This window comes from Xenopus tropicalis, chromosome 1 (genome assembly GCF_000004195.4).
Source record: "Xenopus tropicalis strain Nigerian chromosome 1, UCB_Xtro_10.0, whole genome shotgun sequence".
Taxonomy (NCBI): Eukaryota; Metazoa; Chordata; class Amphibia; order Anura; family Pipidae; genus Xenopus; species Xenopus tropicalis.
Genome location: NC_030677.2, coordinates 203,569,280 through 203,587,523, shown reverse-complemented (window position 1 = coordinate 203,587,523; position 18,244 = coordinate 203,569,280). Strand labels below are relative to the sequence as shown.

General features: G+C 49.6%; 1 protein-coding gene across 1 annotated transcript in view; it reads right to left on the bottom strand.

Moving 5' to 3' along the window:
• mbd2 (methyl-CpG binding domain protein 2) overlaps window positions 1-12,528 on the bottom strand; it is a 41,293-nt gene extending 28,765 nt beyond the window's left edge. The window contains exon 1 of the mRNA XM_012957657.2: window positions 12,287-12,528. Within this exon, the coding sequence (XP_012813111.2) occupies window positions 12,287-12,396 (110 nt within the window). The 5' untranslated portion in view covers window positions 12,397-12,528. The remainder of the gene's footprint in view (window positions 1-12,286) is intronic.
• Between the last annotated feature and the right edge of the window lie 5,716 nt (window positions 12,529-18,244).

Here is an 18,244-nt window from a genome sequence, read left to right as displayed (position 1 = left end):
CTCTTGGCTTGACTTTGCCTAGCACAACTCCCATTGACTTCTATAGAAACTCCCAAGTTTTTAGATGGCAAATTTTTACATTTAAGTTTTTTTTAGTAAATACGAAAAACAAACACAAATCGAGAAAAAAGATCAAACTCAAGTGTTGGTAAATCAACCCCTAAATGTAACTTTTTTTAAAAAAAACACTATTTAATAACAAACTAGGGATGCACCGAACCCAGTTTTCTGGGTTCGGCCGAACCCCCGAATCCAATCCAAGGGATTCAGCCTAATACCGAACCAAATCCGAATCTTAATTGGACGGGGCAAATGTCCCGTGTCCATGTTCATGCGGACTTTTAACCCTTCCAAATCCTATTTAGCATAAGCCAATTAGGACTTGGATTTGCCAGGACCATGGAGTCGGCCGAATCCAAACCCTGCCGAAAAAGGCCGTATACCGAACCAAATCCTGGATTCGGTGCATCCCTATAACAAACCAAGAAAGGTGAACTAGCCCTTTATACAGGTGTAACATCTGAAAGCCACCTGGAAACAACATTTTTGGCCCCACCCCTCTGCAGTTACTGGACACACCCCAAAGTCCCGCTATGCAGTAGACCCTGGCTACGGGGTAACTTATTTATATAAACTATAGTAGTATTTCTAGACTAGTTTTACCAGTGCAGAGCAACAGTACATTATATTTTAATTACTTTAAAACACTTTCAGTTTTTGTTGTTACTGTTCCTTTAAAGCAGAAGGAAGGCTCAGTATACTAGAGGGGGCGGAGCTTCATGCTGGATAAGGAAGTGATTGACTTCTGCAGAATGGTTCAGCTTATGGTGGCCATACACATTAAGATCCACTTGCCTGGTGAGGCCGACAAACAAGCGGATCTTCTCCTGATATGCCAATATCAGGGCTAATTCAATCGTCTGGCCCTAGGGCCAATCAAATGAATTACAACAAGGTGTATAGTATGTCATTTTGGAGGCTGTTTAGAGTTGTTTTAGGGATTTTAGAGCAGAAAGGCTCACTTATCTCACTTTACCCTTCCTGGGAACTGAAGTCACGAGGGGAAGGGCATTTTGATGGCCGTTGTTTCCTCTGAGTGGGCTGCAGAAGTCGGAACTGCTTGTTCTTACCACAGGGATTTACTGAATAGCTGCGTGTGCAGTGCCGCAAATAATTAGTAGAGCTAATCATGAGAATGGAATTCTGGCAGCCATAATAACCAAATTATGCAAATGGGCGCTGCTACAGGACAAGTAATGGCTTCTGCAATTCAGCATCCCGTGGGCTGCAACGTTTGCCTCGTTAAATCTCTACTGCACCCCCTTGTTACCTTTAGGTTTCCTCCATTAGTGGCATTCACTGCCATATGTACCTATGGGCTAGCACTCCAGCCCTTTCCCACAAGCACCCACTTTTGCCATGTTTATTGCCCTTTAAATGAAGAGCACAATGCAAATGTTATCATGTCTGTGTTTTGTGAAGTTGCACAGTATTGTGGAATTATTGTGGAAAAAGCCCAACATATACCAGAGTAATGATTCTTTTTATAGTCCCCAAAAAACTCCCTGCAGAGTGCAGAATTTAGCGCTGCTCTGATATGGCTTGGTACAGCACAAAATGAGACTTTAGATAGCGTGCCGACAGCACAGATGATTTTGTGGTTAATCTGTGACTGAAAATGTCTGTGTCTGTGGTGACACGGTGATGGAGGTGACATAGTCAGATTATCTTTATCTTCCTCTACCTTCAGATCTGAAACTAATAGATAATTATGGATTTATTACAAGCAGGGTCAGACTGGACTATGGCTAATGCCCCATGGAGCATGTTAGTCGCCCTCTCCGAAATGCCTTTCCACAGCCAACAATAGGAGTCACTGGGGGAAAGGCCCTTCGCATTGCTTCAGTTTTCCAAAGTCACGCAAAGTTGCTGCAAAAGTCATGCTAGAGGTGGCCAAGCGAGCGGATTTTCTCCCGATATCCCCACCTACGGCTTGGCCATATCGGGCTAATTCAGTCGTTTGGCCCTGGGGCCAAACAATCGAATTAGAACGACGGGTATAGGCGCAGTCATTTCGGGGACCGCATCGATGAGGCAATGTGGTCCCCGATCTGACTAAATTTTTGAACCTGCCCAATTGATATCTGCCCGATTTCAGGCCAGATATCAGTCGGGCAGGCCCGTCATTAGTGCCCATAAATGGGCTGATAAATTGCCAAGTCGGTCTAAGGGACTGATATCGGCAGCTAGAATCTGCCGTGTGAGGCTACAATTGTCCTGTCATTGTTACTCTTTATTACTTTTCTTTCTGTTTAGGCCCTTCTCTATTCATATTTATGTTACTCTTTCAAACCACTGCCTGGTTAGTAGGTTAAATTGGACCCTAGCAACCAAAAATTCCAAACCGGAGAGCTGCTTAACAAGAAGCTATATAATTCAAAAACCTCAATAAACAATAAAAACTTGGAATTGCCAATTGTCTCAGAATAAGCCACCTTACATTATATTAAAAGTTAATTTAAAGGTGAACTACCCCTTTAATTAAAATGTAGTCTATGGTAGTTGGCCTTCCTAAAATTCAGAACTTTCTGGATAACGGGTTTCCGGATAACAGACCCTATACCTGTATCCAGGGCCACCATCAGGGGGGTAGAGGGGGTAAAAATGTACCGGGCCCCGTGAAATCTTTCTTAGAGGGGCCCCATCACGTCGCGAAAGTTACGCAATTTACGTAACTTCTGCAACAGCTGCTTAGAATACTACGTAACTTGCCTAGAAACTTAAGTATCAAACAAAACACAATTCAGAGAAGCTTTGCAGGGACAAACCCACTGACCCCCAATGAATTAAACAACTGAAGGTAAATCCCACTGCCCCCAATGAATTAAACAACTGAAGGTAAATCCCACTGCCCCCAATGAACTGACTGACTTGTATCAGACTTTGAAATGAAGCTTTATGTAGTTTAAATGGAGCTATACACTGGTATTGTCTCTAAGCGCTTCCTCTTCAATTAAATTCCTCTTAAACTGCCCCGAGAGGGCAAAAGTACTTTCCTAAGGGCACCGAAAGAGGAACCGGTACCAGTGAGGCAGTGCCGCCCACACGCATGCCATTCCTCTTTAGCTAGGTCACCTTTGAGTTAACTTTAAGTATGATATAGAGAGTAATATTCTGAGACAATTTGCAATTTTTTTTTTAATTATTTGTAGTTTTTTAGTTATTTCATTTTCAGTTCAGGAGCTCTTCCGTTTGGAGTTTCAGCAGCTATTTGGTCGCTAGGGTCCAAGTTACCTTAGCAACCAGGGAGTGGTTTGGATGAGAGACTGGTATATAAATAGTAGGGGGACTGAATAGAAACATAATAAAACGTAGCAATAACAATACAATTGTTACCTCACAGAGCAATAGTTTTTTCACTGCTGGGGTCAGTGACCCCCCCATTTCAAAACTGCAGATTTTGGAAAAAGAAGGGGAATGATTCAAAAACAATAACAAATTAAACAATTTTTTTAAACAAAGTTGCTTAGAATTGGCCATTCTATAACATACTATTACTTAATAGGTTAAAGAATGCCTTATCCTCATATCCTTATCCCTAGCAACTTTGCAACTTGTCTTTTTTTATAGTTCTTTTTAATTATTTGCCTTTCTCCAGCTTTTAAATGGGGGTCACTGATAGCCAAAAACTATTGCTTTGCTATTATTGCAGTTACTTTTTATAACTTATCCTTCTATTCGGGCCCTCTCCTATTCATATCCCCAGTACTAACCCAGTTACACACTGCCCGCAGGTACAGGGTATCCCCAGTACTAACCCAGTTACACGCTGCCCGCAGGTACAGGGTATCCCCAGTACTAACCCAGTTACACACTGCCCGCAGGTACAGGGTATCCCCAGTACTAACCCAGTTACACACTGCCCGCAGGTACAGGGTATCCCCAGTACTAACCCAGTTACACGCTGCCCGCAGGTACAGGGTATCCCCAGTACTAACCCAGTTACACGCTGCCCGCAGGTACAGGGTATCCCCAGTGCTGACCCAGTTACACGCTGCCCGCAGGTACAGGGTATCCCCAGTACTAACCCAGTTACACGCTGCCCGCAGGTACAGGGTATCCCCAGTGCTGACCCAGTTACACGCTGCCCGCAGGTACAGGGTATCCCCAGTACTAACCCAGTTACACGCTGCCCGCAGGTACAGGGTATCCCCAGTGCTGACCCAGTTACACGCTGCCCGCAGGTACAGGGTATCCACAGTGCTAACCCAGTTACACGCTGCCCGCAGGTACAGGGTATCCCCAGTGCTGACCCAGTTACACACTGCCCGCAGGTACAGGGTATCCCCAGTGCTGACCCAGTTACACGCTGCCCGCAGGTACAGGGTATCCCCAGTAGTGACCCAGTTACACACTGCCTGCAGGTACAGGGTATCCCCAGTACTGACCCAGTTACACACTACCCGCAGGTACAGGGTATCCCCAGTACTAACCCAGTTACACACTGCCCGCAGGTACAGGGTATCCCCAGTACTAACCCAGTTACACGCTGCCCGCAGGTACAGGGTATCCCCAGTGCTGACCCAGTTACACACTGCCCGCAGTTACAGGGTATCCCCAGTACTGACCCAGTTACACACTACCCGCAGGTACAGGGTATCCCCAGTACTAACCCAGTTACACACTGCCCACAGGTACAGGGTATCCCCAGTGCTGACCCAGTTACACGCTGCCCGCAGGTACAGGGTATCCCCAGTACTAACCCAGTTACACACTGCCCCTATGTCCCACACTAGCCATATATACTGTATAGTCTCTTCCCCACACCCTAGATCAGTGGTTCTAAACCTTCCTAATGCCGCGACCCTTTAACACAGTTCCTCATGTTGTGGTGACCCCCAACCATAAAATTATTCCTAAGACCATCGGAAATCGTTGAAATCTCCTATCGTTGAGAACCGCTGCGTAAGATACACAGTGGCCTCAGGTCAATTGTTTTCCTAACACCCTGTTATACACTGGTCCTGATACAGGGCCCCCAGTGGTTCTCAGTTTCATACAACAGTCTGGGTCCCAGTTACACTGCTCCCAGCTACAGCGTTCCCCCAGTTACACTGCACCCAGGTACAGAGTTCCCCCAGTTACACTGCACCCAGCTACATAGTTCCCCCAGTTACACTGCACCCAGGTACAGAGTTCCCCCAGTTACACTGCACCCAGCTACAGAGTTCCCCCAGTTACACTGCACCCAGCTATAGAGTTCCCCCAGTTACACTGCACCCAGCTACAGAGTTCCCCCAGTTACACTGCACCCAGGTACAGAGTTCCCCCAGTTACACTGCACCCAGCTACAGAGTTCCCCCAGTTACACTGCACCCAGCTACAGAGTTCCCCCAGTTACACTGCACCCAGCTACAGAGTTCCCCCAGTTACACTGCACCCAGCTACAGAGTTCCCCCAGTTACACTGCACCCAGCTACAGAGTTCCCCCAGTTACACTGCACCCAGCTACAGAGTTCCCCCAGTTACACTGCACCCAGCTACAGAGTTCCCCCAGTTACACTGCACCCAGCTACAGAGTTCCCCCAGTTATGCACTGCCCCAGGTACAGTGTCTCCCCAGTACAGGCCTGGTCCTCAGTTACACAGGTACAAAGTTTACTGTACTGGAGGTACAGGCACTGGTCCAGGAGGTCCGGACTGCGATTCAAAATAGGCCCTGGCATTTCAAGTGCACAGAGGCCCAAACAGCCCCCCCCCCCCCAGCCCAATAAATAGTGAGTGTCTCTGGCACCTTACAGCCCCCCTGGCATTCCCAGTACCCAGAGGCACAAACAGCCCCCCCAGCCCAATAAATAGTGACTGTCTGTGGCACCTTACAGTCCCCCTGGCATTCCCAGTACCCAGAGGCACAAGCAGCCCCCACCAGCCCAATAAATAGTGACTGTCTGTGGCACCTTACAGCCCCCTGGCATTCCCAGTACCCAGAGGCACAAACAGCCCCCCCCCAGCCCAATAAATAGTGACTGTCTGTGGCACCTTACAGCCCCCCTGGCATTCCCAGTACCCAGAGGCACAAACAGCCCCCCCAGCCCAATAAATAGTGACTGTCTGTGGCACCTTACAGCCCCCCTGGCATTCCCAGTACCCAGAGGCACAAACAGCCCCCACCCCCAGCCCAATAAATAGTGACTGTCTGTGGCACCTTACAGCCCCCCTGGCATTCCCAGTACCCAGAGGCACAAACAGCCCCCCCCCCCCAAAGCCCAATAAATAGTGACTGTCTGTCGCACCTTACAGCCCCCCTGGCATTCCCAGTACCCAGAGGCACAAACAGCCCCCCCCAGCCCAATAAATAGTGATTGTCTGTGCCACCTTACAGCCCCCCTGGCATTCCCAGTACCCAGAGGCACAAACAGCCCCCCCAGCCCAATAAATAGTGACTGTCTGTGGCACCTTACAGCCCCCCTGGCATTCCCAGTACCCAGAGGCACAAACAGCCCCCCCCAGCCCAATAAATAGTGATTGTCTGTGCCACCTTACAGCCCCCCTGGCATTCCCAGTACCCAGAGGCACAAACAGCCCCCCCCAGCCCAATAAATAGTGACTGTCTGTGGCACCTTACAGCCCCCCTGGCATTCCCAGTACCCAGAGGCACAAACAGCCCCCCCCCCCAGCCCAATAAATAGTGACTGTCTGTGGCACCTTACAGCCCCCCTGGCATTCCCAGTACCCAGAGGCACAAACAGCCCCCCCCCCAGCCCAATAAATAGTGACTGGCTGTGGCACCTTACAGCCCCCCTGGCATTCCCAGTACCCAGAGGCACAAACAGCCCCCCCAGCCCAATAAATAGTGACTGTCTGTGGCACCTTACAGCCCCCCTGGCATTCCCAGTACCCAGAGGCACAAACAGCCCCCCAGCCCAATAAATAGTGACTGTCTGTGGCACCTTACAGCCCCCCTGGCATTCCCAGTACCCAGAGGCACAAACAGCCCCCCCAGCCCAATAAATAGTGACTGTCTGTGGCACCGTACAGCCCCCCTGGCATTCCCAGTACCCAGAGGCACAAACAGCCCCCCCCAGCCCAATAAATAGTGACTGTCTGTGGCACCTTACAGCCCCCCTGGCATTCCCAGTACCCAGAGGCACAAACAGCCCCCCCCAGCCCAATAAATAGTGACTGTCTGTGGCACCTTACAGCCCCCCTGGCATTCCCAGTACCCAGAGGCACAAACAGTCCCTCCAGCCCAATAAATAGTGACTGTCTGTGGCACCTTACAGCCCCCCTGGCATTCCCAGTACCCAGAGGCACAAACAGCCCCCCCCCAGCCCAATAAATAGTGACTGGCTGTGGCACCTTACAGCCCCCCTGGCATTCCCAGTACCCAGAGGCACAAACAGCCCCCCCAGCCCAATAAATAGTGACTGTCTGTGGCACCTTACAGCCCCCCTGGCATTCCCAGTACCCAGAGGCACAAACAGCCCCCCAGCCCAATAAATAGTGACTGTCTGTGGCACCTTACAGCCCCCCTGGCATTCCCAGTACCCAGAGGCACAAACAGCCCCCCCAGCCCAATAAATAGTGACTGTCTGTGGCACCTTACAGCCCCCCTGGCATTCCCAGTACCCAGAGGCACAAACAGCCCCCCCCCAGCCCAATAAATAGTGACTGGCTGTGGCACCTTACAGCCCCCCTGGCATTCCCAGTACCCAGAGGCACAAACAGCCCCCCCAGCCCAATAAATAGTGACTGTCTGTGGCACCTTACAGCCCCCCTGGCATTCCCAGTACCCAGAGGCACAAACAGCCCCCCAGCCCAATAAATAGTGACTGTCTGTGGCACCTTACAGCCCCCCTGGCATTCCCAGTACCCAGAGGCACAAACAGCCCCCCCAGCCCAATAAATAGTGACTGTCTGTGGCACCTTACAGCCCCCCTGGCATTCCCAGTACCCAGAGGCACAAACAGCCCCCCCAGCCCAATAAATAGTGACTGTCTGTGGCACCTTACAGCCCCCCTGGCATTCCCAGTACCCAGAGGCACAAACAGCCCCCCCCCAGCCCAATAAATAGTGACTGGCTGTGGCACCTTACAGCCCCCCTGGCATTCCCAGTACCCAGAGGCACAAACAGCCCCCCCAGCCCAATAAATAGTGACTGTCTGTGGCACCTTACAGCCCCCCTGGCATTCCCAGTACCCAGAGGCACAAACAGCCCCCCAGCCCAATAAATAGTGACTGTCTGTGGCACCTTACAGCCCCCCTGGCATTCCCAGTACCCAGAGGCACAAACAGCCCCCCCAGCCCAATAAATAGTGATTGTCTGTGCCACCTTACAGCCCCCCTGGCATTCCCAGTACCCAGAGGCACAAACAGCCCCCCCCAGCCCAATAAATAGTGACTGTCTGTGGCACCTTACAGCCCCCCTGGCATTCCCAGTACCCAGAGGCACAAACAGCCCCCCCCAGCCCAATAAATAGTGACTGTCTGTGGCACCTTACAGCCCCCCTGGCATTCCCAGTACCCAGAGGCACAAACAGTCCCTCCAGCCCAATAAATAGTGACTGTCTGTGGCACCTTACAGCCCCCCTGGCATTCCCAGTACCCAGAGGCACAAACAGCCCCCCCCCCCAGCCCAATAAATAGTGAGTGTCTGTGGCATCTTACAGCAGCCAATCTGTCATTTGTCAGTGAATGACTGCCAGTCCTTGCCTTGTCCACAGTTACACAGGTGCAATTCTCCCCAGTGCAGGCACTGGTCTCAAAAACCACAGGTAAAGAGCCCCCCTCCCCCACCTCCCCAGTACAGACACTGGTCCCTAGTTACGCAGGTGCGGAGTCTCCCCAGTACAGGCACTGGTTCCCAGTTACGCAGGTACAGAGTCTCCCCAGTACAGACACTGGTCCCTAGTTACGCAGGTGCGGAGTCTCCCCAGTACAGGCACTGGTTCCCAGTTACGCAGGTACAGAGTCTCCCCAGTACAGGCACTGGTTCCCAGTTATGCAGGTACAGAGTCTCCCCAGTACAGGCACTGGTTCCCAGTTACACAGGTGCAGAGTCTCCCCAACACAGACACTGGTTCCCAGTTACGCAGGTACAGAGTCTCCCCGGTAGAGGCACTGGTTCCCAGTTACGCAGGTACAGAGTCTCCCCAGTACAGGCACTGGTTCCCAGTTACGCAGGTACAGAGTCTCCCCAGTACAGGCACTGGTTCCCAGTTACGCAGGTACAGAGTCTCCCCAGTACAGACACTGGTTCCCAGTTACGCAGGTACAGAGTCTCCCCAGTACAGGCACTGGTTCCCAGTTACGCAGGTACAGAGTCTCCCCAGTACAGACACTGGTTCCCAGTTACACAGGTACAGAGTCTCCCCAGTACAGGCACTGGTTCCCAGTTACGCAGGTACAGAGTCTCCCCAGTACAGGCACTGGTTCCCAGTTACGCAGGTACAGAGTCTCCCCAGTACAGACACTGGTTCCCAGTTACACAGGTACAGAGTCTCCCCAGTACAGGCACTGGTTCCCAGTTACGCAGGTACAGAGTCTCCCCAGTAGAGGCACTGGTCCTCAGTTACGCAGGTACAGAGTCTCCCCGGTACAGGCACTGGTTCCCAGTTACACAGGTGCAGAGTCTCCCCGGTACAGACACTGGTTCCTAGTTACACAGTCTCTCACAGTACAGGTACTGGTTCCCAGCAGTCACAACCCCAGTAGGTCTATGAAAGGGAGCTGTCACACAGAGAGAGGGGCAGACTGTATGAGAGGGAGCTGTCACACAGAGAGATGGGCAGACTGTATGAGAGGGAGCTGTCACACAGAAAGAGGGGCAGACTGTATGAGAGGGAGCTGTCACACAGAGAGAGGGGCAGACTGTATGATAGGGAGCTGTCACACAGTGAGATGGGCAGACTGTATGAGAGGGAGCTGTCACACAGAAAGAGGGGCAGACTATATGAGAGGGAGCTGTCACACAGAAAGAGGGGCAGACTGTATGAGAGGGAGCTGTCACACAGAGAGTGGACAGACTGTATGAGAGGGAGCTGTCACACAGAGAGAGGACAGACTGTATGAGAGGGAGCTGTCACACAGAGAGAGGACAGACTGTATGAGAGGGAGCTGTCACACAGAGAGAGGGGCAGACTGTATGAGAGGGAGCTGTCACACAGAGAGAGAGGGAGCTGTCACACAGAGAGAGGACAGACTGTATGAGAGGGAGCTGTCACACAGAGAGAGGGGCAGACTGTATGACAGGGAGCTGTCACACAGAGAGAGGGGCAGACTGTATGAGAGGGAGCTGTCACACAGAGAGAGGGGCAGACTGTATGAGAGGGAGCTGTCACACAGAGAGAGGGGCAGACTGTATGAGAGGGAGCTGTCACACACAGAGAGGGAGCTGTCACACAGAGAGAGGACAGACTGTATGAGAGGGAGCTGTCACACAGAGAGAGGGGCAGACTGTATGAGAGGGAGCTGTCACACAGAGAGAGGGCAGACTGTATGAGAGGGAGCTGTCACACAGAGAGAGGGGCAGACTGTATGAGAGGGAGCTGTCACACAGAGAGAGGGGCAGACTGTATGAGAGGGAGCTGTCACACAGAGAGAGGACAGACTGTATGAGAGGGAGCTGTCACACAGAGAGAGGACAGACTGTATGAGAGGGAGCTGTCACACAGAGAGAGGGGCAGACTGTATGAGAGGGAGCTGTCACACAGAGAGAGGACAGACTGTATGAGAGGGAGCTGTCACACAGAGAGAGGGCAGACTGTATGAGAGGGAGCTGTCACACAGAGAGAGGGGCAGACTGTATGAGAGGGAGCTGTCACACAGAGAGAGGGGCAGACTGTATGAGAGGGAGCTGTCACACAGTGAGAGGGGCAGACTGTATGAGAGGGAGCTGTCACACAGAGAGAGGACAGACTGTATGAGAGGGAGCTGTCACACAGAGAGAGGGGCAGACTGTATGAGAGGGAGCTGTCACACAGAGAGAGGGGCAGACTGTATGAGAGGGAGCTGTCACACAGAGAGAGAGGACAGACTGTATGAGAGGGAGCTGTCACACAGAGAGAGGGGCAGACTGTATGAGAGGGAGCTGTCACACAGAGAGAGGACAGACTGTATGAGAGGGAGCTGTCACACAGAGAGAGGGGCAGACTGTATGAGAGGGAGCTGTCACACAGAGAGAGAGGACAGACTGTATGAGAGGGAGCTGTCACACAGAGAGAGGGAGCTGTCACACAGAGAGAGAGAGGACAGACTGTATGAGAGGGAGCTGTCACACACAGAGAGAGAGGACAGACTGTATGAGAGGGAGCTGTCACACCGAGAGAGGGGCAGACTGTATGAGAGGGAGCTGTCACACAGAGGGAGAGAGGACAGACTGTATGAGAGGGAGCTGTCACACAGAGAGAGAGGACAGACTGTATGAGAGGGAGCTGTCACACACAGAGAGAGAGAGAGGACAGACTGTATGAGAGGGAGCTGTCACACACAGAGAGAGAGAGAGGACAGACTGTATGAGAGGGAGCTGTCACACAGAGAGAGAGAGGGGCAGACTGTATGAGAGGGAGCTGTCACACCGAGAGAGGGGCAGACTGTATGAGAGGGAGCTGTCACACAGAGGGAGAGAGGGGCAGACTGTATGAGAGGGAGCTGTCACACACAGAGAGAGAGAGAGGACAGACTGTATGAGAGGGAGCTGTCACACAGAGAGAGAGAGGGGCAGACTGTATGAGAGGGAGCTGTCACACAGAGAGAGGGAGCTGTCACACAGAGAGAGGGAGCTGTCACACAGAGAGAGGGAGCTGTCACACACACAGAGAGAGAGAGGGGCAGACTGTATGAGAGGGAGCTGTCACACAGAGAGATGGGCAGACTGTATGAGAGGGAGCTGTCACACAGAGAGAGGGGCAGACTGTATGAGAGGGAGCTGTCACACAGAGAGAGGGAGCTGTCACACACACAGAGAGAGAGAGAGGACAGACTGTATGAGAGGGAGCTGTCACACACACAGAGAGAGAGAGGACAGACTGTATGAGAGGGAGCTGTCACACAGAGAGAGAGAGAGAGAGGACAGACTGTATGAGAGGGAGCTGTCACAGAGAGAGAGAGAGAGAGAGAGGACAGACTGTATGAGAGGGAGCTGTCACACACACAGAGAGAGAGAGAGGACAGACTGCTCCATGTGCCTGACACGTCCCACCCCGGCTCTCCCCGGCTCTCCCCACGGCTGACAGCTCTCCCTGCCCCCCCCCCCCCCCAGGCCCGCCCCATGCCCCCCCACTTCGTACCTATAGTAATAGACATCGCTCTTGCCAGCGCTGAGGCCGGACTTCCTGATCACCTCCTCCTTCTTCCATCCCGGCGGCAACGCCGGACACTCCATCCTTCGTTTCTCCATGGAGCAGTTTGTGTAAGTGGGGTTCAGGGGGGTAGGTACCGGGGTGGGCTCCTGTCACGGCCCGGAGCCGCCCACTCTCTGCCTCACCCCCTAGCGGCCGCTGTGTGCGGGACACTCCTATACGAGAAGCCGCTCCTGTCACCAACCTGTCACAACACCCCTTGGCAACGGGACAGAATCCTTCCGCGTAAAGTAGTCCTCCCTCCTCTTGTGTGTGGGAGGGAGCCCGACCCGGCGGAGGGAGACAGGGCGTAGGAAAGACAGAGAGCTGTCCGTTGACCTCATGCCCTGGGTAACCTTAACCCCTTGGCTGCTGAGGGGCAGACAGTGCAGAACTGTCTCCTACTGGAGTATATAGTGTTGGTATTATTAATGGGGTGTCTCTAAAATACTGGGTATTTAAGTACATGGATTTACACGTCCATTTAAGAACCTTTTTGAGGTGCATTACTTTTCCTGTCCTGTTTCTCTCATTGGCACTCCTGGTAGCTCAGGTGGCACACAAGTGCCTTACCCCCATATGAAGTTTGAGCAGGAGCAGTAACCCATAGCAACTAATAAGATCTTTGCTTTTAAACAGGTGACCAGTCAATTCTGCCTGCTGATTGGTTGCTATGGGTTACTGCTCCTGGGCAAACTTAGTGCTTTGTATAACAAGTCTATTGTGAGTTGCTCCTGTGAGGAATTAAATTGAGTGCCAGGGCAGGGGTAGCCCAAAACTTAGGGTGCCTGGTCGGCTTGGCCAGCCCCTGGTCTCAGCCCTGTGTCGTAATAGATAAGACCAGCCGATTTCACCAACCACCAAATCAGTAAAAGATACGCCTATTGGGGCCCTTACCATATGTAGGGCCGCTTTAAGGTACCAGTGGGCCCTGGGCACTGGTGGGTCCCCACAGGCAGTTAAGAAATGGTCTGTGCTCAGGGTCAGACTGGGGGCTACAGGTGCCCCTGTCGGCCGTGTCCCCTGCACCCCCTTGGGGCCTCCAGAGCACCCCCAACACCCGCAGGGGCCCCAGCTAAGCCTCCCTAACCCCTGATCCCCCTGGCCCTGACGGCATGAGTCAAATATTAGCATGTATGGCTAATATCTCTTTATTGTACAGTAATCGCCATAAGATAGGGCCTCAAAACACAACAATTCCAAGGGGACACTTGGTAGTCACTCAGAAAACATTGCACTTTGGTGGCCTAAAACAGATTAATGTCTTGAATGCGCTACTGGGCAAGCTAGTGAACCATGTGGCCTTAACCATACATCAGTATATTACTTGCTAATCTGTATCTTTAGCTCAAACACACATTAATAAATGTAAGGTCTAATCTGTATCTTTATCTTATGGCTAGCAGGGCCAACTGGAGAAAGAAAAGCCATCCAGCCCACCCCCAACTATGATTGCCAGATAATGCTGTTATGTGTTCTGGGACATTAAAGCAGAAGGAAAGGTAAAAACTAAGTAAGCTTTATCAGAAAGCTCTATGTAAATACAGACCACTCACAGAAAAGCTGCAATAAGTCCTCTATCAAAAGAAACACAGGATTTCTTGTCTTCTTTTGTGTATACATATACTTTGGCATCTCTCAGAAAAATCCTGTGCAGCTCTTTCCTCTCTCCCTTCTCCTGCTCCCCACTCTCAAAAGAATTCATAAGAATTCACTCCCCCTCCCATCAGAATGTGTGATATATGCTACCAACGGCTAGAGCTGCAGGAAGCTGCAGAGACCAAGCTAAAATGGCAGCTGTTATCATAAACAGAGGGAGCTTCTAGGGCTGTTTACTCCGGTATGGTAAAGCATTCTACAGAATAAATATAGCATTCTAGCTTGCACTAGTGGGGCTAATCTATTGGGAGTAAAATGCCAAAATGACTTTCCTTCTCCTTTAAACACAAAGTAGGCACTGCCTTCATACTGCTACCCCAGGGTCTTTCATTGTGTATAGTGTGCTTAAAGGGCCAATAATTAGTGATGAGCGAATCTGTCCTGTTTCGCTTTGCCGAAAAATTTGTAAATCTTTCAAAAGATTTGCGAAACGGCGAAAATGTTGCGTGTAAAAAAATGTCACCCGCAACTATTTTTTTGACGCGCGACTATTTATTTTAACGCTGCGACTATTTTTTTGACGCTCGTGACTATTTTTTTGACGGGCAACTATTTATTTTGACGCCGCCACTATTCTTTTGACGCACGACTATTCTTTTGATGCCCACAACTATTTTTTTTGATGCGCGACTATTCTTTTGATGGCCGTTACAATTTTTGGATGTGTGGCAAATTATTCCGCAAATCCATGCCTGGCGAAACATTTCGCCCATCACTACCAATAATCACACTGTATATAATATGTTTGGTATGTCAGTGCCCAGTGCTAGGGGGCCACATTGTGCCATGAAATGTTGGGGGCCAATGGAAGAGAGAGAGGCAGGGAGTATTTGCCCATCCAGCCCTGGAACCCTGTGCCAGCTGGCAACACCTTGTGTAGGGTGCCCACAAAATGGTCCCAATTGGGCCCTGATGGCTAAAGACCATTCAGTCACATAGGGAACTGGTAAAACCTCTATATGATGTAGAACTCCGAGCAGCTGATCAGTGGCTGTAGGGGGACTGTATGGGGTTGGTGGGAGGTCCCATGCTGCCTAACTACATGGAACCCATTACCAATGTTGAGGGACTGGATAATATAATCTTTGGAGTATATAGCTAGGTGGCCACATGGGGGCCTAAAAGTTGACTGGGGTTGTTCCCAACGTTTGAAAAGCTGCAAGTGCATGGGCGGCAAGCTCGTTAATATCAAAGAACCTACATCACATACTGTGCTAATTGATTTTCATGACTGGTTATACACTGCACTTAGGAATTGCTCCATCAGGATCAGTACAATTGCTACAACATCTGATGAATAAGGTGTACAAATTATATAAGATTAACTTTGTGGATTAGACACACTAACGCTAATGCCACATGAAGCGGCATAGAGGCGAGACAGACAATATATTTTTGACAGCTCAGATTTCTAAATACATCTATAACAGGTATGGATGATTTAATTTAAAAAAAAAAGAATTTGTGTTTCATGTTTAATTTTTAAAGGAATTTTATTATACAGCTTTTTAGGTTTGGGTGACAGGTCCCCTTTAAGAATTCGGATTTGGTTCAGCCAGGCTCTTGGATTCGTCAGAATCTGAATCCTGCAGAAAAAGTCTGAATCCCGAACACGAATCATGGACTCTGTGCATCCTTACTTTCTTATCCCTCTTTATTACAGGTATAGGATCCCTTATCTGGAAACCTGTTATCCAGAAAGTTCTGAATTACGGAAAGGCCATCTCCCATAGACTCCATTATAAGCAAATAATTGGAATTTTTAAAAATGATTTCCTTTTTCTCTGTAATAATAAAACAGTACCTGTACTTGATCCCAACTAAGATATAATTACCCCTTATTGGGGGCAGAACAGCCCTATTGGGTTTATTTAATGGTTAAATGATTCCCTTTTCTCTGTAATAATAAAACAGTACCTGTACTTGATCCCAACTAAGATATAATTACCCCTTATTGGGGGCAGAACAGCCCTATTGGGTTTATTTAATGGTTAAATGATTCCCTTTTCTCTGTAATAATAAAACAGTACCTGTACTTGATCCCAACTAAGATATAATTACCCCTTATTGGGTTTAAATGATCTTTAAATGATTTAAGTATGGAGGTCCAAATTACGGAAAGATCCCATATCCGGAAAACCCCAGGTCCCGAGCATTCTGGATAACAGGTCCTATACCTGTAATTCTAGCAGTGTAATAAAATTGAATTGTCTGTGGTACTATAAGGACTACACATAACGAGATGGGAAAACCCAAGTTGATAGAACCTGGAACACCGCTTGAGTGACTGCATTAAACCCCAAAGCCTACATTCTAGAAGAATAAGCGCAATACTTTATGTTAGTTTCTTGTGACATTTATTTCATTTGGAGTAAAATGCCAGCCACAGTGAAAGTACTTCTCATTGAAAATTCTCTTTTCTTTTTAAACTGTTTATCGGCTTCCAATTATCCTGTGTTTGAATCATTGCTCTTTTATAGCCATCGTTTATAAAGGTCACAGACAATTAACTGGAGGTTCTTTTACCATTTTTCAATATCAAATGCCATTGTTGACACAAAAGCCTAAAATTAAATGGGATCTGATTGGCGATATTTACAATTCTGTCAGCTGTTTTCAGCTCAGCGGTGATTTTCTCCTTGTGACTTACCTCCTCTTTTTAATCTATGACTCTCAGTATCAACAACCCTTTTTGTGGTTGGACATTTTCTCAGCTTCCCCCTTGGCTAATATCATAGCTATAGACATCTGAAATTGAATGGAACAAATTTGCTATCTACTCATCATTTTTAATGGGTCTACAAACTCTCAAAAAACATGAACTGAAAAAATTGGTTTAAATTTGCCTAGGACTTCTCCCAAGTTTTACATTTAATTTTTGGTGCTTAATAAATGTCGAACATTCTTGTTTTGAAAGCCCAAATTCAAAATCGAAATTTAAATGTTGATGTATCAGCCCTATAGAGTGTGTGAATGTGATAGGGACCTTATATTGTAAGCTCTACTGGGGCAGGGACTGATGGGAATGTGATAGGGACCTTATATTGTAAGCTCTACTGGGGCAGGGACTGATGGGAATGTGATAGGGACCTTAGATTGTAAGCTCTACTGGGGCAGGGACTGATGGGAATGTGATAGGGACCTTAGATTGTAAGCTCACTGGGGCAGGGACTGATGGGAATGTGATAGGGACCTTAGATTGTAAGCTCACTGGGGCAGGGACTGATGGGAATGTGATAGGGACCTTAGATTGTAAGCTCCACTGGGGCAGGGACTGATGGGAATGTGATAGGGACCTTAGATTGTAAGCTCTACTGGGGCAGGGACTGATGGGAATGTGATAGGGACCTTAGATTGTAAGCTCACTGGGGCAGGGACTGATGGGAATGTGATAGGGACCTTAGATTGTAAGCTCCACTGGGGCAGGGACTGATGGGAATGTGATAGGGACCTTAGATTGTAAGCTCTACTGGGGCAGGGACTGATGGGAATGGGATAGGGACCTTAGATTGTAAGCTCTACTGGGGCAGGGACTGATGGGAATGTGATAGGGACCTTAGATTGTAAGCTCCACTGGGGCAGGGACTGATGGGAATGTGATAGGGACCTTAGATTGTAAGCTTTACTGGGGCAGGGACTGATGGGAATGGGATAGGGACCTTAGATTGTAAGCTCCACTGGGGCAGGGACTGATGGGAATGTGATAGGGACCTTAGATTGTAAGCTCCACTGGGGCAGGGACTGATGGGAATGTGATAGGGACCTTAGATTGTAAGCTCACTGGGGCAGGGACTGATGGGAATGTGATAGGGACCTTAGATTGTAAGATCACTGGGGCAGGGACTGATGGGATGTGATAGGGACCTTAAGCTCACTGGGGCAGGGACTGATGGGAATGTGATAGGGACCTTAGATTGTAAGCTCACTGGGGCAGGGACTGATGGGAATGTGATAGGGACCTTAGATTGTAAGCTCACTGGGGCAGGGACCGATGGGAATGTGATAGGGACCTTAGATTGTAAGCTCACTGGGGCAGGGACTGATGCGAATGTGATAGGGACCTTAGATTGTAAGCTCACTGGGGCAGGGACTGATGGGAATGTGATAGGGAATATAGATTGTAAGCTCCACTGGGGCAGGGACTAATGGGAATGTGATAGGGACCTTAGATTGTAAGCTCCACTGGGGCAGGGACTGATGGGAATGTGATAGGGGCCTTAGATTGTAAGCTCCACTGGGGCAGGGACT